This window comes from Peromyscus maniculatus, chromosome 2, assembly GCF_049852395.1.
Source record: "Peromyscus maniculatus bairdii isolate BWxNUB_F1_BW_parent chromosome 2, HU_Pman_BW_mat_3.1, whole genome shotgun sequence".
Lineage (NCBI taxonomy): Eukaryota > Metazoa > Chordata > Mammalia > Rodentia > Cricetidae > Peromyscus > Peromyscus maniculatus.
Genome location: NC_134853.1, coordinates 27,712,552 through 27,736,128, shown reverse-complemented (window position 1 = coordinate 27,736,128; position 23,577 = coordinate 27,712,552). Strand labels below are relative to the sequence as shown.

General features: G+C 41.2%; 1 protein-coding gene across 6 annotated transcripts in view; it reads left to right on the top strand.

Moving 5' to 3' along the window:
• Runx1t1 (RUNX1 partner transcriptional co-repressor 1) overlaps positions 1-23,577 on the top strand; it is a 154,664-nt gene that overhangs the window by 125,914 nt on the left and 5,173 nt on the right. For all 6 annotated transcript variants that reach the window (XM_006983281.4, XM_016001809.3, XM_042270823.2 and 3 more), the window contains 3 exons: positions 4,298-4,366; positions 9,280-9,470; positions 23,248-23,577. The exon at positions 23,248-23,577 is cut by the window's right edge and continues 5,173 nt beyond it. In XM_006983281.4, coding sequence (XP_006983343.1) covers positions 4,298-4,366; positions 9,280-9,470; positions 23,248-23,523 — 536 coding nt within the window. In that variant the 3' untranslated portion in view covers positions 23,524-23,577. The remainder of the gene's footprint in view (positions 1-4,297; positions 4,367-9,279; positions 9,471-23,247) is intronic.

The following is a 23,577-nucleotide window of genomic DNA, read 5'->3' as shown; positions in this document are numbered from 1 at the left end:
AATCAGAAGATAGGTGTTTCTAGAACTTTGGGTGTGCTCATTGATAAGGATCAATATTGGAAAGCAGAGGCTAGTTTTGAGGCTGTGTGGGGACTTCTAAAAGATAGCTTTGAGATTTCTGAATTTACTACCCTTAAAAAAGGGGGGCATTTGTGAGGATGAAATCACTTAACCTTTCCTTTCTTTCAATGATCTCTGTAATAGATATGATCATGATCGCAGCCTCATTCTGCCCACTACAGGATGAAGGCCATGCCTAGGTGCTGCCGAGCTTTGAGCATTGCTGTCCTGGGTCAGATGAGGTCACATTGGTTCTCCAAAGGCTCTCTGCTCATCCCTTCATGTATATTGATGGCGTCCCTTGCTGTATCTAGTACCCAATGGTCTCCATTCTGTCGTAAGTGTAGTGCATCTTCCATCTCCTTCGTACATCATCGACCGCTGTTTCTTGTTTTCTTTCACATTTCTTCTAGAGTTTTCCTACACTCTGATGTGGCTCTTTCTCTTTATTAGGTATCTGTTATCTTCTGGAGGTTGCTACCTCCTCTTCCCTTTCCTCCCAAGCTATTTGTACTCCAAACCAAGCAAACATCATGTAGAAAGACTTCTCTACTCATCTGTCAGTAACCACATTGTGTCTATGTTTTACATTTAAAATTCAGTCTTGGTAGATGCTCCTATCTGTATTTACTGGTGCATTTTAGAAGAACTATTCATTTTTATAGCAACTGTCATTTTGAAGGTAGTCTACAAAAACAGTTAGTAGTTATAAATAAGCTTCCTTAGAGGGAGCTTTAGAGTCTTAGAATTGTCTTCTCTAGATTAGCGAGCATGTTAAAACAATTAAGTCCTAGGAGAACTGTCTCATTTTCTCCTGTTTATCAACTTCAGGATATCCTTTTCTTTTTCTTTTCTTTCTTTTTTCCCTCTTTCTCTCTCTCTCTCTTCCTTCCTTCCTTTCCTCCTTCTTTCCTTCCTTCCTTCCTCCCTCCCTTTCTCTCTCTCTCTCTCTCTCTCTCTCTCTCTCTCTCTCTCTCTCTCTCTCTCTGTCTCTCTCTCTCTCTGTCTCTTAAGCTCCTTTGTCATATATACCTTCTACAACTTAATCAGATGTTTCTACTTAGCCAGAAGATACATAACCTTGACATTACAACTACTTAATCAAAAGATAATGTAAATGTATTATGTGGTTTCTGTAGCCTATTAAATAATAGCTTTAATATTTAGCATGAAAACAAATAGATTCTGAAGAGTACCTTTTTGACTCTTCTGTTCTTCCTATGGTTAGACCCAGTGTTTAGCAAAAGTACCATGACTCAGAGCTATAAAGGATGCTGCAAAATGCATGCTTTCATGCATGGGTGTGTGTATTTGTTTTTTGGTTTGGCTACTTTGAAAACAGCTCTTTTTGAAATGAGGATTATGAAAACTTTTTCACATTTGGTGTCAATATTTCTTGGGTAGGGGTTGGGTCTCTTTGGATATCTCAGTGTATCATTTAGGGAGATATAGCCACAGTAAGACACAGCACAGATTTCCAGTGTGGTGTAGCAAGATATCCACCGGACAGCACATGGAAGGTGAAAGGTTGACTGAGCTTAAACATTGGTATTTGAGTGAAATTGAGGGCATAAATATTCACAAGGTTTAAGTAATATTCGTGAAAATGTTATTTGTGAAATTTAAGTATCTACTCCCAAGGAGAAAGACAGTGAATTGATAACTGTAGGAATAATTTCAATCCAACACATAAAATAATATTCTTAGAATTAAATATTTTGGGGTGTATTTGCATACTGTAAACTTCTCCAGAGTTTTTGCTTTCTTTAGAGTTGTATACTATTTAGTTAAGTAGCAAGAGAAACAATATTTACAGTTCTTTTTTCATCCTAGTTACTTAAAAGGAATATGTATATTTTCACTGGTGATGGTAATAAAAATAACCAGTGACAGCAATCTCTTCTATTTTCTCAGAGTATGGCAGTATTGCCTCAGTTTACAAATGGGGCATCTCAAACCTAGAGAAGCCAACTGGCTTGATACCCCAGAGTGAGTAGAAGCAAAAACTCAGATTTTTTCCCACTGAATTCTAGCAATACTTCTCTTTTCTTTGTGCTGCCTAGAATTGGTAATTAGCATCTTTTATGTCTGTATTTTGGATAACAGTATCACCTTTCCTGTTCTTTATAATAATGCTTGGTTATTTATCAAAAGATAGTTGTTAAACTACTGAACTTTCTTTAACCTGCTCGATGAAAAAAGCAAAAGCCGGGCGGTGGTGGCGCACGCCTTTAATCCCAGCACTCGGGAGGCAGAGCCAGGCGGATCTCTGTGAGTTCGAGGCCAGCCTGGGCTACCAAGTGAGTTCCAGGAAAGGCGCAAAGCTACACAGAGAAACCCTGTCTCGAAAAACCACAAAAAAAAAAAAAAAAAAAAAAAAAGCAAAAACAAAATAAACCCACTCCTTGGAACTTACAGGAATAGGAATTAGTTTTTATTTTTGGCTGTAGACTTCATAGATCTGTTGCTAGCCAACTAATTATACTTAAGTGAAAGAGATTTACCTGTGAAAAAGTCTGTATCATTTGTTACATGTAAACTTGTTATCACTGTATGGCATCTGAATATGAACTTGATCACATTCTGTGTCCTATGGAAATAGTTATGGTGATATAGAAGGCACGTTGGAATAACTTAGTTAGCAATATCATCTATCCTTTGAGTCGTATATACACCATATAGTTATTTCTATCTTTCTTGAGGAACAAAAATAATTCATTAAAAAAATAGGTATGTTGTTGTTACTTACTTTACAAAATAAGCATACCAATGAAAACTCACAGGTATAATACTTATTATATAATTTTATATTAATATTAATAATATATATTATGTAACATTTTATTAAGTAGTTTTAAGATTTTAATGTAAACTTTTAAAAAGAAATCTTTTATTCTTGAATAAATACCTAAAAGTAATATTGCAAAGACAGAACAGAGATTTCCCATATATCCTTCACCAAATTACCATACGATTTTTAAAATTAACTAGGGAAAATGAGTGTTCTGGCTCACTGATGATCTATGTACCGTGCAAAGATTTGCATATAATTAAAACATTCATATCTAATGACTTAGCTAAAGGAACTATCATTTGTCTTCTTTTTAGTGTTCTGTAGCTGCATAAACTATAGGAAACTGGATGAAATGTTTCTTGTCTTAAACACAACTGATATAATGATGTATTCTTTTAAAAATCAGCTGCTATTTGATATTTCTTATACACACACACAGTTTCAGCTGAAATTTATCATGCATTGATTATTATAGTTTATAAAAGTTCAATTGATTATTCTCTCCCCCAATCCTTCTGAAGTCTGTTGTTGGAGTTTTTGTCTCCAATTCCACCACTCAAGAGTAATAAATAGACCTTGAATACATAGGCTTGCATTGAAAATCCAGTATGGAAGACTTGTGTTGCATATTTATATTTTAGCCATGGAAAACCATAACAAATTTTATTTTCAAGGTACATAAAAGTATTAAATGTTTGCAGCTTTTGTATGACTGTTATTTGAAAGGTAGTATTTCTGTTACAACTTGATTTTTTTCTCAAAGTTTTAGAATCTGAAAAGATGATAAACACAGCCTTTAAAATAGAGCTTCATTTATGATTCAGGACAAAACAATGAACCAAATTCTGTTTAATCAACTGAATGTAGACAAATCTATTCCAACACTCCCTGGCTTCCGAATTTGTCAATTCCACATGACCCAATGTATAAGAAAGTTTTAATGCACAATGGGATGTTAAAGAAATAATTAAGTGTGAGCACTGGCTAGCCTTAGAGTAGGACTTACTTTTTGTCTATTGTGATAGAATCAGAGCTCTGTATAAATTATATTACCTTATGATTAACTTTTGTACTACAAATTTGACTTTTGGAAGGAAAGACACCAACTATAATCTCTTTTCACAACACAAAGTTTACCTATAGAAACCACTACCATGAGAAAGTTCTGAGAAGCCTGTTCCCAGACATCAGACTGTATGAAGTAAAGTTACTTTGGATTTGAGTGTATGAGGCATTTGGACCAATGACCTTCTGCTTTCCTTGGGCTCTGATTACTAGCCTTGCTATTTTTGTGCATTTTCTTGAAGTGAAACATTCAACCTTTTAAAATTGCATTTTTGTAATGAAGCCAAGAGGAGGAGTTGCTTGCTTGGCTCTGCATAAGGACGTGGCGATACTGATGGTACTCACCCTTCTCTCCACCCTCTCCCATCATTTTCATAGATGCACATCGGGAATTCCTTCACAGGCCTGCGTCTGGATACGTGCCAGAGGAGATCTGGAAGAAAGCTGGTAAGAATTGTTTAAAAACACGAGTTTAGTGTTCTGGCAGCTGTGTGCAGTTGTTAATGCTGTGATGTGAGGAATGACAAGGAAGGGCTTCGCTGCGAACAACAACAATAGCAAAAGCAAAGCAAAACAGAGCGAGAACCACAAAACAAAACAAACTAAAAGGAAAAAAACCCTCATTAATATTCTTAAACCAGGCCTGATTAAAACATGAAATAGTTTTTATTTTCATAGCATCTGCTAGTGCCATTATAATTGAAAGGCTGGCAATATTTCCCTTATAACCCCTCCCCCCTTTTTTGTAGCATCTGTAATGGCTTCAGAGTGAAGTTTTGGCACAGGAGGTCTTAGCTTGCATGCAGTTCTTTGATGAGGAAAGAAATCCAATGTTTTAGGAATTAAATTACATACATCAGCATTTTCCTCTGCATTCTTAAATTGGACCAAATCTAGTGAACTTGTTAAGGAACTTCAGAAGGGTTATTATTTTTGGTTACAGTCTAGTTTTAAAATCACTCTTCTGTGGTGTTTAATATTAAATCATCAGAGCTAAATTAGTTTTTAAGCTGAGCAACAGGGCGGCTGGCTCCTTTATTTCTGCACACACCTTTCATTGGCTCCTGCTACTATCTGTGACTGTGTATTCTGTGGTACATTTGAAGCTTCCTGTGATCCCTTTGTCTTAGTATTAGATGCTCTGTGAAGCGCCAGCTAAGCATGGCACCTGTCAAACAATGAACTCAGGAGTTTGTAAAAGATAAGCCTGGCCAGAGCTGAGGATGATGCAAAGGGCAGGTGATGGCTGTGTCTCTGAGCTACTGACATTCCAACAGTTAAGTTTTGACTTACAAAACTGAGAAGGGCTGGGGCCAGTTTCAGCCACCCATCACATGGGCTGAGCTATGCTGAGTCTCAGTACAAGGTCTCTGTTGTCATTATTACTGTTTTTCTGCACAAGATTTCTGTTTAGGTTTTGATTGAATTTGGTTACACGTAATTCTTTACCACTTGCTAAATATTTGCTCACTTGTGATTTATAAAATGTCTAAGAAGCATCACGTTTTGTAAGAGTGATAACAACTTTCCCAAATCTGATAGAATTTTAAATTTCATAGCTGAGATTAAGAGCTAGGAAGCTGTCTCACATGTCCTGTCTACAAAGGAGCCAGGTCCTCTGGCTGAATTGCTGAAATTCCAATATGGCTCACCTATTTCCTGTATTGTACCCAGTTGTGCTAATGGTCTCAGGATTCCCCCAATTTGTTACTAACTGCCAAGTGCTGTCCAACCCCAAGAAGCTGCTGCATCTCCCCATCCTGTACTTTTTACTTATAAATCCTCATTAAGCTGTCCAGGCCTGCTATTCCAATAAGAGGTACAGAGAACTGTCATTTGGGACAATAAAAGGTTGAGTTTCTATGTTAGGGAACAATGTCTTTCTCAGTTCCCCGTAGTTACCTGTATTTAAGTTAAATGCTTGGTAGTTCCTACAGAAAATTGACTGTGAGGTCTTGTGTAACCCAGATTTCTTCTGCACTGGTATCTGCTCATCTTTGTTGGGCTGCTGGTAAGCAAGAGCAGATTTTCCTGAATACCCCACTTTTTCTAGAAAGCCAGCATGAATAGCGAAGCGTAAAGGAAGTCCTCCTGTGAGCAACAAGCAATTGCCAGCCTATTCAGGAGTGCGCTTTGTATTTTCCACGTAATAAAAGTTGTGCTTGTTTCTTCTCCTTCAGTTTTCTGATCTAGTATATGGGAGTCTATTGAATCAGCCATTACTGTTTCTTCAGTCGGTTTGGTGTATGTCTGAACCCAGTCTTGATGTAGTTTAGGTTCATAGGGCTTGAGAAAAACAGTTTTGTTTCTGTTGTGTCCATGCACTGCTGAGGAGAGTGCAGACCTTGCCAGCAGAGTTGGGATTATCATTTTGGGATTATTTATGGCTATATCTTCCATCTCTGTTCTGTCTTCGCTCTAAGACATGGTTCGGTTGTGGTGCAGATGACCTTTGTACTCATCCCGCTGTGGTACCGCTCACCACATAAGAACAGTTTTCTATAGATGAATGTGAAAATTTAAGATGTGGATGACAGCATTACCTAGAGAGCTCCATGAGGTGCTTCTAATATTTTTCAGACAGACTTTTTAAAAAGCAGGTGTAGAGTTGCCCAGTGAGTGTCAAATCATCCTGTAAATGAGAACACCAAGAGTAAAATGTGCCGTCTGCACTCAGCTTCTTACACTTTGAAAGGACTCTAAAATGTAGCTCTGTAAGCAGAAAAGCAAAAGCCAGACCCAGGCGTAATAGTTCACACCTGCAATCCCAACAATTGGAAAACCGTGTCCGGGAGATGCAAGATTGAGTGAGGTACTTACTATATGCTGCAGATTGAGACCCTGTCTCACAAAACCAAACCCAAAACAGCAGCAGCAACAACTCAGGTCCCGAACCCATAAACAAACCTGTCTCCCTTTTTTTTTCTTTTCTTTTCTTTCTTTCTTTTTTTTTTTTTAAAGAGAAACTTGTATGCCTTTGCCACTTAAGTGCCACTTATTATTTTCCTGGTAAACAATAACTAAGTAGAGTTTAAAATGTTTGAAAATACTGATTGGACGTAACTCTCAATCTTTTATATAATACACTCACTGCATTGTCCTCACCGGAAATCACAACTGTGAAAGCAAATACTTTTAATTGTGTTTTCCAGTTTTTATGTCATTTTAGTTTGAAATGATTTTGAATTTGCATAAAATTTTCAGAAAAAATGGTAATCACAGTAATTCCTTACTGCTTTTATCCTCTCCTCATTCGGCCACATTTGTGTATATTGGCCTTGTTCTCGCTCTCCCTCTGTTTGTCCTTCTGTCTGCTTTTCTTTTCCTCTGAACACGCATGCACGCACGCACGCATGCACGCACGCACAGGAGATCCTATGTAAATTCTGTGTATTGTTCCAATGATAGTTTAACAACATTTTAATTCACATTTGTAAGGATTACAAATCCTAACAAACACTGAAGGCTGCATCCACTTTCTCTAAAAGTAGTATTTTTAGAAGCAAGAGCAAAGACAGCACATACACTCCAAAGTTACAAAGGATCCTTATAAAACTGGAGGGGAAAAATGAAACATAAAAGTAGTTTTAAAATTGTGACTGAATGTTTTCTTCAGTATATTTCTTTTCAAAGGATCAGAGAATGTTTGCAGTTGGTAATAAATATTCAAGCACCTTGCAAATGTCCTACCAATTCTCTTTGCTGATCTGTATATGCCTGTGGGATTAGAATAGGAATGCATAATTTAAATATAAATTGCCTTATTTGCATATACAATTAGTCAAGCTACAGCTTTGATCCTAAGCAAAAATTATTGTCCTGTATTACCACTTAGATAGAATTTTAATTCACCTTGAATATTCAAACCAAATTAGACCCTGGCTCTCTAGTTAGAAGGGCAGTACTTCCCTGGCACCCTGAGTCATTTGTGATAGGGTAATAAAGGCAGCTTTTGCCTCGTGGTGAAGACCGTGCTGTGAGCTGTGTGCAATGTCCTGATTCTATCCAGATTTTAAGTGCATACCTTGCAGGAGCGACAGAGGATTAACATGGCTTAGTTAATATTTTCAATCTGGATCTTTCGTTTATAGTATAGTGTGTGAAACTTAGCCAGACATCAGTTGCAAAGAAAGTCCTTAGGAATGATGGCACTAAGTAACAAAGGCTGAGGAGGACATGACAGTGAATCGCAGGAGGGGCCTTCTGATGACCTGTAGGTCATGCACTACAGAATCAACTTCAGGAATCTGAGAACCCCTGAGAGGACTTGCATCTCTTACACTTTCAATCTACAGTAAAACATTTTTATTAGGAATCTATGTTTTTAATTAAACAGAACATTTAATTAAGGTGCTTTTTAAGTGGGTGAAACAATTAAGTGCAAACACTTGAATGAAACATGTCATAATTAGTTTTAATAGAGTGTTAATTGGTAGTAGGTTTGCCAAGTTAATAATTACTGCTTATTAAATTTTCAATTAATCATTGTCATTTTGCTTTGAATAAAAATGAAAATTAGATAAACTAATTCAGGAGGAGGATATTTTCCCTTGTTAATTAGAACAGTTAATTTTTTTAAAGGTGGGAAGTTCTTGTTTTAGTTGTCAATCTTCTGTCGTACAGTGGGTCAATCTTGGCACCTCAGCTGCAGCCACACTGGAGAGCTAATTGGACACCTTGTAGGTTTGCTGTCAGGCCCCACTGCGTGGCTTGTGGTGGGATCCGGTTTCGATTGCCCAGTGCGACAGTTGTTTGTACCAAACTACTGTATATATTAGAAGTAGACAGCGAACAGCTTCCAGCTTCGAAATGGCAGGTTCTTTTTCAAAGTCTCCGTCATTTCCCCTGTAGAAGCGTGTGTCTGTGTTATTCAGAAAATGACAAGAAAAAGGAAAATTGTACCATCTGTTTCATTATTTCTTTTATTTCAAGGCCCTTACCCTGTAGCCCAGGCTGGCCTTGAAGTTCTGAATGATGTCATTGCAGGCATTCACTGTGATGTCAGGCTAAAAAATTAGATCCCTTGTGAGTTTGAAAGATCTTTAAATTTCTTGTGGCCATTCTTGCTCCTTAACAGGCTCCAGAATCATTTTTGGAGGCAATTGTATTGTAGGAGAAAAGTTAATAAAGATATATGCATTAAAAACATTCCCAAGAAGGCTATGCCAAAGAAAAATTCTCATGTTTGATTTCCTAAATGAATTTAAATATTTGGACTGTGCTTTGGACAGGCAGAATTGTCCAGTCATTTGGATGAGAGCTGGGTTTGTTCCATAAAATTCTATTAAGAAGGGATTGGTGTCTCTAGTGCTGAGCTAACCAAGAGATGTTCTATCCTCTGGTCTGGCCTTATATCAAAGAGGAGGCTGTGAATGAGGTGAAGCGACAGGCAATGACTGAGCTGCAGAAGGCCGTGTCTGAGGCAGAGAGGAAAGCCCATGACATGATCACCACAGAGCGAGCCAAGATGGAACGCACGGTGGCTGAGGCCAAGCGGCAGGCAGCAGAGGATGCCCTGGCAGTCATCAACCAGCAGGAAGACTCCAGTGAGGTAAGGCCTTTGGGGGAGCTTCCTTGCAAAGAAGAGCATGTGCTTTTGGTTCTGGAAGTTCACAAATGCCTTTGGAGAATGGACTTTAGATAGGTCACTGGGAAAAACTTAGAACGGTATGGGAAAACTCCAGGTATTGGTGGACGGCCTAGGACTGATGTAGGCTTGTTTATTCATTAACCATTTGGAAGAAAAATTCTCTGACCAAGGTGTTGTGTTGTATTTGGTAAATGAAACACTGAGAAAGTTTTCTTTTGATCTCTGTGTATAATGTGTGTGTAATTATGGGTATGTATGTGCTGTGGCAAATGTACCACACTCAGAAGATAACCTTAGCTGTCAGTCTCTATCTTTCACCTTGTTTTACGCAGCATCTCTAATTTGCCTCTGAACATATTTTAGACTGTGAACTTCTGGGGGTTCTGTTCCCATGCCCTATCTGCACAGTGGAGGGCTGGGATTATAGATGTGTGCACTGCCCTGGATGGGGTTTATATGGGTTCTGGGGGTTCGAGCTCAGGTCCTTACTTGTGGGGCAAGTACTTTACCCACTGAGCCATCTCCCCAGCTCCTTGGGTGAAATTCATACATTCTCCAAAGTCGTATTTAAAATTGCTTTAATAATGAATCCTAAAAGTCCAATGCTAACGTAATGTTTGCATGACTTAAATATTTCTAAAAGATCTTATGTATGATCGTTATTTTCATGTTATCACTAACCACTGTGGCAGCCAAAATGTAACATTGCTATCTGGGTAATAATTTTAAATATTATTCCGCTCTAATGATTTCTACACATCCACACTTACACACATGTGTAGCTAGAGTTTTCCGCCTTGCCCACAGTCAGGACAAATCTTTGTCACCCGCCAGTCCTACAGCCGCTCAGACCCAACCAAGTAAACACAGAGACTTATATTGCTTACAAACTGTATGGCCGTGGCAGGCTTCTTGCTAACTGTGTTTATAGCTTAAATTAATCCATTTCCATAAATCTATACCTTGCCACGTGGCTGGTGGCTTACCGGCATCTTCACATGCTGCTGGTCATGGCGGCGGCTGCAGTGTCTCTCTGCCTCAGCCTTCCGCTTCCCAGAATTCTCCTCTCTCCTTGTCCCACCTACTTCCTGCCTGGCCACTGGCCAACCAGTGTTTTATTTATTGACCATTCAGAGCAATTTGACATACAGACCGTCCCACAGCACACATGCACTCACTCAGGGCCTAATGATCCCAGGACCTAGCAAGTAAATAACTAAAAAGTGACAGAATGCTTTAAAACATATAGCCCATAGGATCTCAACAGCATAGAATTGTTCCACATTAATTAATATAGCACACAATCTTCAACTCCAAAATAAGTCCAGATAAAAGACTGCAATTAGCTCGTCTCACAAAGCTGAACTAGCAAAGGCACGGCCTGATAAATCAATGGTCTACTACAATACGTATCTATAATTTGTGAGGGAGAGTAAGAATTTAATTTGTAGCAGGCTTTTCTGCAGATGAAAGACCCTGCGGGAATCACTCAATGCCCAGAGTTTCTATTTAATGTGTAGCAGATGAATAACAAGGGGACAAAAGGAATTGATTTTCAACATTTGGAAGTTTCTCAGGAAGAGAGGGACAAAGGGAAGTTTATCTTCCTTTTAATGGCTGACTTTTCCATTGTTGTATTAAACTAGACAGAAATTCAATTTTACTGGCATCATGCCATTAAGATTTATAAGGACTTTTTTTTTATGTTGTTGGTGTGTGTGTGTGTGTGTGTGTGTGTGTGTGTGTGAAGTTTATTAGTGTCTACTGAAGAGAACTTGTACAAGTTGGTGATATTATGAGAACACTTATCATCCTGAATACATTTTTATTTTCACACGAACATTTTAGGCCTGATGGTATATTTAGAGTATTTGTAGCAAGCTGACTTCTAAAGACAAATGCCTAGGAAGGAAATAAGTTAATATCCTTACATCCAGGAAGTGGCATGCTAGAGTCCTTCAGTTTCTGTACACTTAGTGTCTTTACTATAAAACCATCACAGAAAAAAACAGTATGGATAGTAACAATGGTCTTGGCATTGTAAAACATGGTCTATTAAACAGACCTCAAGTCCAGGTCTCCAGTGCTTCCCAACACTTCTCCCACACAACCCAAAGGGCTCTGCTTTCCTCAGGCTAGGACAGGCCCATTCTGGCTCTCATGTTGATTGGCCCATTAGGTGGGGGAGCTGCCAGAAATGTGAGGCACAGCTGATTCAATACACAGATTCCTTACAACTCATAATTCTCAACTATTTTTGATGCTTTGGAATTTTCTGGTACACCAACCATTTGACCACAAATAAGGTTCACATAGCATTGAGTTTTAGATAATTTATGATTTTTTTAAAAAATAAAAATAGGTCTGGTTTTGGTAGAAACTGGGAAAAATATATGCGTTATCATTAAGTTTAACAGCTATTGATTTTTAAATCTCACAAATTAATAGGCCTTCTTTGTGTGACTATGAAAGGAAGTAACACACACACCTTAACTCTACCCATTTATTTATTTATTCTTATAATGAATTATTGATCTTTTATTATATATCATGGATAGTGCTGGCCTCATGGGTACCTCAATCTTTGCCTCATGTTGACTGCAATTCACCAAGAGAGTTAAGTAATTGGATTACAGGAGTCATGGTAAACCTCAAAGGTGAAGGCTTCTGGTGTAGAAGGATAATCAGGAACTAGGTATTTTGACCCTTGTGGCTGCTGCCCTTTCCTTAGGCCATAGTAATAGTCCCTGCAGGGGAGAATCAGCAAGGTGGTGAGGAACAGTTTGTGGAGGCTGACATGGCTGGTGAGTGTTTTAGAGGGGACACTCACACTGAGATGAGGCAAGAGATTCCAGGACACTAAAAACAAAGAAGGGCTTTCTCTGTTTAAGGTCAAGATAAGGAAGACAGTTGTAGTGGTGTCAGGGATTGGGGGTAAGAGGTAAATTTAGATATGCTGGCTGGATACTTATGAGATGAATTGGCCCATGATGGGGTTTTAGACATCAGAAGACCAGATCTGAACCACATTTAAAAACTTGCTGAAGGGCTGAGGGGGTAGCTAAGTGAGTAGAGCTCTTACCTATGGGACATGAAGCCCTGGGTTCCATCCCTAGTGCCTCATCAGACCCATCATGATGGGGCTTGCGGCAGTCTCAGGACTCTAGAATTAGAGGCAGGAAGTTTAGAAGTTCAAGATCATCCTCCACTCAGTGACAGTCAATTTGAAGGCAGTATGAGCCACATAATACTCTGCTTCAAAAACAGTAACAACAAAGAAAAGCAAAACAAAAATACTTACTAGGTTTGATCTATCCATGGTGTTTAGGGAAACTACAGAAAAGGTAAGTTATGCTTGGATATTTTATGCTGTGCATATGAAAATATTAATTAAAGCATTTAAAAGCTCAAGTGAATTGTTAAATCTAGCTAGACAGACAAGTCTTTAGATTGGAAAGAATAAGCAGAATAGAAATTTATGAGGTTCATCTTGTTCAGTGTGAAAGTCAGGATTCTCCACTGTCAAGTAGGGTGTTGGGTGAGTATATGGATGCCTAGTGTAGAGCTGCCATTTTCTGGTATTTTTAGAGCACCCCACACTACTCTCAAATGTGCTTGTTTAGATGACAAGTTACATTGTCACCACACTCAAACACCATGACCAGCTGAGTGCATTATCATCTGCTCTTGCAACTAGAAAAATCTAAGAGTAGAACCCAAAAGTCTTCTTTTTAAACATGACAAAAAATATAAGATAAAACAAAAATTGTCATATGGAGGCTAGACAAGGCAACCCAACAGAAGGAAAAGAGCCCCAAGAGCAGGCAGAAGACTTAGAGACTCATTTGTTCACACACTCAGGAGTCCCATAAAAATACTGAACTGAAAGCTATGCTATATATGCAGAGGACCTGGTGCAGGCCCATGCCCTGTGCTTGCTGTTTCAGTCTCTGTGAGTTCATATGAGCCTTGCTTAGTTGATTCAGAGGGTTTTGTTCTCCTAATATCTTCCATCCCCTCTGGCTCTTACACTCTTTCTGCCTCCTCTTCCTGAGCTCTGGAGTGAGGGATTTGAAGCATACATTCCATTTAGAGCTATGTGTTCTGAGGACTTTCTCTCTGTAATGTCTGACTGTGGATCTCTGCATCTGTTCCCATCTGCTGCAGGAGGACGCTTCTCTGATGATGAATGAATAAGGCAATGATCTATGAATATAGCAGAATATTATTAGGAGTAATTTTTTTGTTATATTTTTAAGACTACTAATATTCGGTTTACCCTATGCCTCTGGGCTACCTAGTCTCTGGTTCTTGGCCACCCCAGCCGTGTCGAGTTTGGGTTCCATTTCGTGGAGTCAAATCAGACATTGGTTGGCTACTCTGAAGTTCTGTGCCACTGTTGCCCTAGCGTATCTTTTGGGCAGGACAGATTGTAGGTCAACTGTTTTGTGGTTGGGTTGGTGTTTACATTTCTTTTTAGGTAGCCTGCTGAGTACCTTCCTGTACCAAAGACACTAGAATGCAGGGGTGAAGGCACCATGTAGGCACCAGCTCTACTTCTCTGCATTCAGTGGGTTATGTGGGTGTTGTCCTTGACAATGGGCCCCCCTGTTAGTTTGCAGAGAGCAACCATTGTCTTAAGGATAGCCTGGGTTGCTTGGAAAATTCCATGGGACTCCCTTGGCCAACAACTCAATTGACTGTAACCCAGTCCTTGTACTGGAAGCCTCATTTGGTGACAAGAGATGGATAGTGAGGACTCCGTATCCCCCATTATTAGGAGACCTTATAAGGATCACCTTCATGTATTTTAGGAAGTTTTCACTGCACTAGGTTTTCATATCATTCTTCAAATGCCCCTGAATTCTAGCTCTCTCTCATGGTACTTCCTCCCTCAACTCCATCTTCCTTCCCCCTCCCCACTCCACTCACGCCCAGTCCACCCATAAACTGTTCTATTTCCCCCTCCCAGGGCGATCCACATGTCCTCCCCTTGTCTGTTCCTCTATACCTAACCTCTCTGGGTCTATGGAGTTTTGGTTGAACCCCGAAGTCTTAAGCTGGCTCCCCTAGCTCCAGAGTGATTCATTGCACTCCCACCAGACTCTATTTCTGTGTAGGAAATAGGATATTATTTGTTTGTCTCATTGGTTGTCTAAAACATATTTTTTTTAATGCCAGGTGTAGTGTCAGAGGCCTTTGATCTCAACCGGGGGAGGCTGAGATAGGCAGATATTTGTGAATTGACCAGCCTGGTCTATATAGTGAGTTCCTTACCATCCAGGGTCTCAGAGTAAAACTTGCCGCCCCCCAAGGGAAAAAAAAAGATTTATTTTTTACATCATTTTATTTTATAGTGTTTTAAGAGCTGAAATCCATGGCAGTTATCGGCCCATTTCCCGTGGTCATTCTTCACAGTATGTTCTTTTCTGATGAGAACATTACCTCCCTCACCTCTTTTATTTTAAATACTTCCTATTGTAAACACCTACCCATTTCTTTCCTAGATCATACATAGAGTGTACATACTCCAAATATAAAACATACATGGAGATAAATTAAAAGAATCAGTTTTTATTGCATGTGTCTGCTCTGTAGGGTCTTTGAGCAGAAACCTGGGCTTCAGAATTGGGAGGCTGGGGTGTTGGCCTGCTCTCCCCACCTCTTCCCTACATGTGCCCTCCTCACACTCATGTCTTTTTGTTTTGCTTTGTGACCCACTGGTTTTAACCCGGCTTGTCTAGGCTATTGAGCCAGTTGTGGTTTGAGGAGGACTTTATGAGGCTTTACCTCTCCTGATGAGTTATTGGCTTCTGATACTCTCTATTTTGCTCACTTCTCACATTAGCTGTGACAGAGGGGACAGTGTTGTTTTCTTTCCATTTCTGATAAGAAAGCTGAAACTTGTTCTATGATCATGTGAACACAGAAGTTTGAACATAGAACAAGAACACTTGTTCTATGAGCTGGTCCCTGGCCCAGTTTGCCTGGCTCTCAGACCACCTTCCTTATAGCTACATAGCAATAATGGGATTCCTTCCCTCTGGAAAAGAATTTTTCAATTATTAATTACTAGTATTTTTCAATTATCGATACACACTAATTTAACTTTAGATGTGTAAACTAATAATGTTACAACAATCAGAATGGCATTGGACTTAGAAAGACCTAGGTAATATATTACTTTCCTATATTTTATCACCGTTTTAACAACTACTTATTATGTATGTGCCATATCATGCAAGATGTCAGAGGATAACTTTCAGGAGTCAGTTCTCTTAATCTGCCATTTGGGTCATGGTGAATTCAGGCCATTAGTAGGCTGGTGGTCAACTCCATTACCAGATGAGCCATCTTGTTTGCCCCGTGTGTTGTTGTTTTACGGAATATTATGTGTGTCACTCAAGCTGTTGTATTTCTTTCTCATATCTATTTCCTACACAAATAGTTCTTTCCAATGGACGGGTCGCATTGGGAGATATTGCTAATGAAACTTGTTCTAAAGATTCCTTTTGAGAGCCACCGCTTGTTTGCGCTTAGGAAGTTGAAGTGTTAAAAGTTAGAAGAGACATGGGCTGTACTAGTAGAGAGATTAGTTTTAAGCCACCAACAGATATTTTCTCCTAAATAAAGAGCCACTAATCCACTGTTCTGTATAGGTGAAAGCTGTGTGGTTATACCAAGAGGAGAAGAAGGGGGCGTCTACGTAGTCCAGCCCCCACTGTGCTGGGGCTCATCATTACTACACAGGCATCACTGCCCGTCTGTCAGACAGTTTGATTCCCAGAAGAATTTGTAGCTCTCAGTGTGAACTGGGATGTTATGTTTCAGTAAGAGTTGGTTAGTGCGTCTCTTATTCAAAGGTCAGGCATTTGGTTTCATAAGTGTTGGGGTATAGTGGTCAGACGTCTGCTTTAGGATGACTGGCTTTGAGTTGTGCATCTCCTGCTTTGGTTCGTTCTCTCTCTCTCTCTCTCTCTCTCTCTCTCTCTCTCTCTCTGTATGTGTGTATTGGCAGGGGTGGGGGTGCCTGTGCCTGTTTATGTAAATGCAGAGGCCAGAGGAGGATATTAGTATTTTCCTTTATCACTTCCCATCTTAGTTTTTGAAGCAGTCTCCTCAATCTGTGTTGGCTACATTGGTTGGCCAAAGAGCTTTTGATAGGCGGGAGTGGGGGTGGGGAGGGGGGGTCCTCCTGTCTTCACTTGTTGACATTTACACCATGCATAGCACTGTGGGACTTTTATGTGGCTAATGGGGATTAGAACTCTGTTCCTGGAGCTTTGGTTTTCTTATGGCAAATGTTGGCTAATGTTTGCGTGACCTACTTTGCAAGGTTGTTGAGAGAGACAAATGTAATGAGAAGTTGTTCATATTTCACATAAAAAAAGTTAACCAATGTCTTAGTTACTTTTCTCTTGCTGTAACAAAACACCACGTCCAAGGCAACTTATAAAAGAAAGCATTTAGTAGGGACTTATGGTTTCAGAGGGTGAGTGGGAGGCATGGCAGAAGGCAGGCAGGCTGATGCTGGAGCAGCATCTGAGAGCTTCCATCTGATCCACAAGTGCTAGCGAGAGAGGCAGCTAACTGGCCTGGCATGGGCTTTGGAAACCTCAGAGCCCACCCCAGTAACACCCCTCTGCCAACAAGACCACACCTGGTTCTTCCCAAACAGTTCCACCACCTGGGGACCAGGCATTCAAATACACGAGTCTATGGGCCATTCTCATTTGAACCACCACAGCTGACAAGGGAGGGGGAAAGGGGAGGGCAACTGTGAAGAAATGATCCTAATAAGAAAGACAATAGTAGCCACAATATAGGAAAGGATCAGTGAAAGGAAGCCCGTAAGCAGGGCCCGTGGTGTTTGATTGGAGTAGTTACAGGAGCCAAAGAAAGAGGAGTTCAAATAAAATGTCCCAGTTTTAGGATCACGTGCTACCAGTGACTCGGGTGGATGGCTTTCAGGTTTAGAGGAAAGTAGGCTTCGTATGGAGCAGGTAGTTCATGGCCGGGAAGTGTTGCTGGGAAGGCAGTGCTAGCACAGGAAGCAGGTTGGGCCATTGGTTTATGGCTGACTGTGCAGACTAGATCAGGCAAGGAGAGCTTAGGAAGGAAAGTTCCTCATTCCAGCCCCTGCTTCTCAAACACCTCGAGGGAATAAAGAGAAAGTTACAGTAGAAAAACCAGAATATTAGCATCTTGAAAACCAAAATCAATGGAGATTTCAACAAGGCATGTTCAACATGGAATGGAGGAGGTCCCCAGTGGTGAATCTTCAGGGAGTCTGAAGAGAGGATGGAGGAAATGCTGCCAGACAATAGGGAGGTTCTCTCCCTGTAGCTGCTAATGCCTGTGGGCAAAGGCACTTAATCTGGAGGATGTGCAAGCTTTCAGATTCTAGTGGTGCACAGGTACTGCATCTACAACAGGAAGGAAACCTCCATCTGTATTCCAGCCAGTGCTGAGGGAAGGGGGTAGGATGACCACCTGTTGTGTTTGCAGAACCCCAGGCTCTGTGCTGAGCCCTGCCATAACTTTGAGCCATCCTGCAGTTCCTGTTTTTGCTCCAAGAGCTGAAGCCGTTTGCCTGTGGTTTTAATATCACTCAACAGTGGCACTGAAAATGAACGGCAGGCTGCACTGACTCTGAAGCCTGTGTCATTTCTGTTAGCTACCATGGCCTCTTGTCTTGGCTGGCTCCGGCATCCTGGTCCAGCCTGCATCCACTGTAGGAAATGATACTCACTCTCTCCTAAGAGTGGGGCCACAATGGCACCTAAAAAAGGATCTGACATTGGCAGAGTGGGGCATTTTGGAAAGAGTGTTTGATTGACAGTCTAAATACCTGCTGGGGATTGGGGAGGTCTTACACCTTGGCTATGCAGTTTCTTCCCTTTGTGACTTGGAAAAAAAAATCTTTTAATGCAAAAGTTAAGAAAATTTTGAGGCCCCAGGATCCTGAACCACAAAATACCCATGAGCAAGGTTTTGCAAGGTCAAATGCAATGTGCAGTCTGACATGCGTGCGGTCTCAGTGTGAGTTCAAGTTGTCCTGTTGCTCTGTAGAGTTTTGTTTTAATGGAACTAGTAGAGGAGCCGGCCCTTTACATTTGCAGATTTCTTTATAGTTAGAACAATTTTACTTAAATGTCTTGAGCATCAGTTGCAGATAAGACCTAGTAAAAAGGACAATCATTTGGCAGAAAACCTTTTGTCTCTCAGAAAAAGAATTGTCAACAGTAAAGACTAGGAGAGGTGCATTTTGCTGCCGGATGGTCGATCATCCTCTATATATCTGAATAACATAATAACAGCTCTTTCTGATAAGAGAAAGAGCTTTCCTGCCCCCGAGGGACAAAGAGTTTCTAATAAGAAAAAAGTATAGAATCTTTGCTAGGAAACTCTGGCATCCAGAATCTTCCATCTATCCTTGTTATAGCTGTATATAACAGTGTGTTTAATGTATGTTGCAAAGAGGAACTTTATATACAGCCTTGGTTCTTCACCTGTGTCCCAGGGCAACTTTGCCCAGTTGTGATAAAATACCATGATCCAAAGCAATTATTTTAGTTTATGGTTTCAGAGGGATAAGAGTCCATCATGGTGGGAGGCATGGCAACAAGACCAGGAAGCTGAGAGCTCACATCCTCAGCTGCAAGCATGAAGCCGAGAAAGTAAACTGGAAGTAGAGGAGGGATTTAAACTCTCAACCCCCCCCCCCCACACACACACACCAGTGCCATACTTCCTCAGCAAGAGCACACCTCTTAAACCTCTCCAAACAGCACCACCAACTGGGGCTGAGGGGTCAGATGCCCAAGAGTAAGGGAAATATCTCTGATCTGAACCCATTTCCAGATGGAATGTTCAGGCTCAGTACTGCTGGCCAGGCATCAGTTGCCTAGGTATGGACTTATAAACAGAAAATTTAGTACAGTTATCCAAGAGAAATATGATACAAATGACCTTTAAAGGTTCTGATGAGCTTTTTAAAAAGTGTCCACTTTGGAGGTTTTTTTCTTCTTCCTTTTTTTTTTTTTTAACTTGCACTTACACTGAGGTTTCCTACACATTTATTGGAATGCAGTGTCAAAGGCAATAAAATGGTGCAAGTTTTTTTAAAATTTTAATTCCACAAGATCGTTCAGTTGCTCTTTGTTGCACTTTTGAATGGGACGAAAGAACTTTACAGTGAAGCTAGAGGTAAAACTAACCAGAGCCCCTCACTCCTGGATCAGAACCAGGAAGGACTAAGGCAAGAGGCCTCAGCTCTCAGCAGCTCCACTATCTGAAACATCTGTTTCTGTATTTGGCTCAATTCCATGTTTTTTTTATTTGTAAAATTGTTCCCATCTTTGAAAACACTTTAAAAAATAAAGAAGTCCCCATTCTGTCTCCTCTTTCCACTCCCCAGCACATGCATTTGTAATTACCTGGTTTAGTCTGTGTGTTTAATCAGTTTAAATTGAGAATGTTGCATACATCTGATTTCAATCTGAAGGAGCCATTGAGCACTGGGCAGTTACCACCCTGGAGTCTGCCAAAATGTGCCTCTGCCAAAACACGATAGGACTCACACCAGGGTATTTCCTAAAGACGCCACTTGACTCAGATTAGATGTTTAATTTCCTTAAAATATTGTTTTGGATTTGGGTCTCTGTTCCCTAATTAGGATTTCTGATGTAATTTAGGAATATCGCTTATTTGCTGAGTTGGTTCCAGGACCCAGCTGGCAGTCTCCTGAAAGCTGAACCTCACAGAAGTAAACTTCACTCTGAGTGCAGTACATTGTACCTCAAGCTTTGGAGGCTGGGCCAGGCCCATGTTTATTGACAATTTCATGGAAAAAATCACCCATGCAATGCAGTGGAGTTAAATTTGGGAGACAAGGCTTCCACTTGTGGTGATGGTCAGAGTTTGTGGCTCTTTTCAGATTTTCTTCGCCTTTTTTGTTCTTTGGAGAATGGCTCTTCGAGATCCCACTAAAAAAAACCCAGGACTGGCCTCAGCCTCCTATGTGATGGGATTACAAGTGTGAACTACCACACCTGGCCTCTTGAGACATTCATCTTAATTTAATTGAACTAGGAAAAAATTAAGTTGTAGTACTGATTATCCATTTCGGATTTGTTTTGCTAACAACAGTCCCAGATCGGCTAAGTGTGTAGTTTGAGATCACAGATTCTGATGTGCTTTTCCTCCCACACTGGAATTTCTGAATGGGTAAGAACTTAAGTCACAGAGCTGAACTTTTTCAAAAGTGTGTGTGTGGGTGTAGTGTGTGTGTGTGTGTGTGTGTGTGTGTGTGTGTGTGTGTGTGTTAGATCAGGATAATGTTCCAGCGTGGGGTTTCATCTTCCACCATACTGAGGCAGAATCCCTCTCATTTCTGGGCCTGTGGTGCATTCTACAGGATAGCTAGCTCGTGGGCATCTGGATTTACCCACAACATCTACCAACATGTGTTCCTGGATTGAACTCAGGTTATCAGGCTTATACAGAACACAGTTTTATCTACCCAGCAATCTCCTTGGTCCTCTCTCTAGGTTTGAAACCAGAGTTCTTGAAGTTCCCAGGCTCTGGCCCTTGAAAGGCTCCTGGATCCCCTTGTTAGCAGTTAATGTAACTCCTGAAAATCCCTGTATATATTCTGCATCGTGGAAGAGCTTTGTCAGGGAAATGGTCTGCCATTCCAACTGTGTGTTTTGAATAGGCTCATGAGCCCATCTCTAGACATACCCCCAACATAATGAAAGGACAATAAATGCAGAGAACACATGAGGAACCTTGCAATATCTTGGCAGTTACTTTTAAATGGTTTTTAATTGTGATGTAATCACAACTGTGGACTGCTTGGGTTATCTATAGCTAAAAATCTGTTTTGCAAAAAATAACCAAAGCCATTGATAAGAGCTAAGGATGTAGCTGAGTGGGAGAACACTTGGTTAGCATGTGGAAGACCCTGGTTCCATCCAGAGTACTGCAAAATAGAAGCAGGACTTGGAAAGCTTAGTGGTGTGTAATGTTACAGCCACCTGACACAGCACTGTGCAGCAGAACGAGGCTTCCTGAGGAACGAGAAACATATTTACTCTTGGTGAACATTTCAATGTGGCTTTCTGAGGTTCTGGCTCTCCTGAAGGAAGCATCCCTGAGAGTATTGTCAGAGTTGGTCTCCACCCCTCTGCCCTCGCCTCCCTCCGTCAGATCGGCCCACACAGGTGTGCTTGCATCTCTCCATGCACAGAGACATCTGTGCTCTGATTCATGAGGTGTTTATCTTAGCATGTAAATCTCAGAGGCCACCACATTTCTGCTTTTCCCGTGTCTTGCACGGCGCCACCAAAGCTGGCAGCTGGTTTTCCAGGGTCAAGGTTTCCTTCTGATGCACAGTGGAGCCCCCAGTTCCCTCTGGCGTTCTAACTTCCCTGAGTTGCCAGGGAGCTACCAGCGGGGAAACACTGTATCCAAGCAGCACTGTTATTCACCCAGTCTTAGGATTTCTCATTTTTCAAGACTAAATTAGGTATCAACTCATATGTTCATTTTACAAGTGCTTTCGTTGGTTTTTTTGTTTGTTTGTTTGTTTGTTTGTTTGTTTGTTTTTGAGCATCTCATCCCTGTCAGGCTAAGAAGCATTTATCAACAATAAATAAACCAGAGATAATTCCCTTCAGGTTGCTGAGGTAGAGTGGTATTCTAAGATTAACCCCAAATTCTGTTGTTAGGGATACTGAATGGATATTGTGGATTTAAAGAGCTAAATCTCCAGAGAGCTCACTACTACTTTGCCGTGTCCTGTCTGGGCTGGGATGGAGCAGGGGACAGAATCCACCTCTCTCACAGTTCACTGCTTTCAATACTGTGGTCCTGTAGTTCCTTTGTGATTCCTGTTAGTATCCAAAAGAAGAAAGCCTCCCCCAGAGTAGTGTATTTATGTCTAGCCATGACAGTATCTGTGGAGAAGGACAGAAGTTGGGAAACAGAGCTTGGAGTTAATATAGAGTGGATAATTGATTACATATGAAAACAGCCAAATCCAAGAAAAAGGGATTTCTATAGTAAACAGTGGAAAGATCTTCAGCCATTTTCATCAGTGCCATAGCCGCTGCCGCTGACAGGAAATTGAGACAACAGAGACTGAATTGAGAAAATTCAATATCTCTGTGGGAGCTACCGGAAATGTTTCCCTTTGCTTGGAAATGCAGGTTAACATGGGTGACGAGGGCGGGCGCCGCCGCCTGTGAAGAAGGGAATATACTGAGGTGTGGTCAGTGTGCTAGTAATGAAGACTGAGTCAGGAGGGAGACTGGGCCTCTCCTGATAGAATGGAGAGGTAGCAGTAATGTGAACAGAGTGATGAGTGGCCATCACCCAAAGGCCCTGGTAAGAACCAGATAGCCTATCCAGAACAGCCTGCAGGGGCCAGGGCAGGGCTTCGTGTCCCGGTGGTGGCCTCTCCTAAGGGTGGCTTGCCTGGAGCTGTGGCCCCCATCGCTGCCTGCTCCTCCTCTCAGGCTTCAGTCCCAGGAGCCTCTTTGTGAGGCAGGGAGTGCTGGCCAGGAGAGGGGCAGCAGTTGGAGAGGTGGGAGAGGGTTGGCTGGGCTGAAGTCTTTGGAGTTGTCCGTCTTGTCTCTGTAGTTCTTGAAGCTGTGGGAACGGTAACAGCTCCCACGTTTACTAGATTTTTACCTTCGTGTGAAACATTGACCTGGTGTCTCTCCTCCTTTAGAGTTGCTGGAACTGTGGCCGGAAAGCAAGCGAGACCTGCAGCGGGTGTAACACAGCTCGATACTGTGGCTCCTTTTGCCAGCATAAAGACTGGGAGAAGCACCACCACATCTGTGGACAGACCCTGCAGGCCCCACAGCAGGGAGACACGCCTGCAGTCAGCTCCTCAGTCACACCCAGCAGTGGGGCTGGGAGCCCAATGGACACACCACCAGCAGCCACTCCGAGGTCGACCACCCCGGGAACCCCCTCCACCATAGAGACGACGCCTCGCTAGACCTAAACTCAGACTGTCAGAGGAAAGACGCCGCAACCAACACAAAAGCAATTC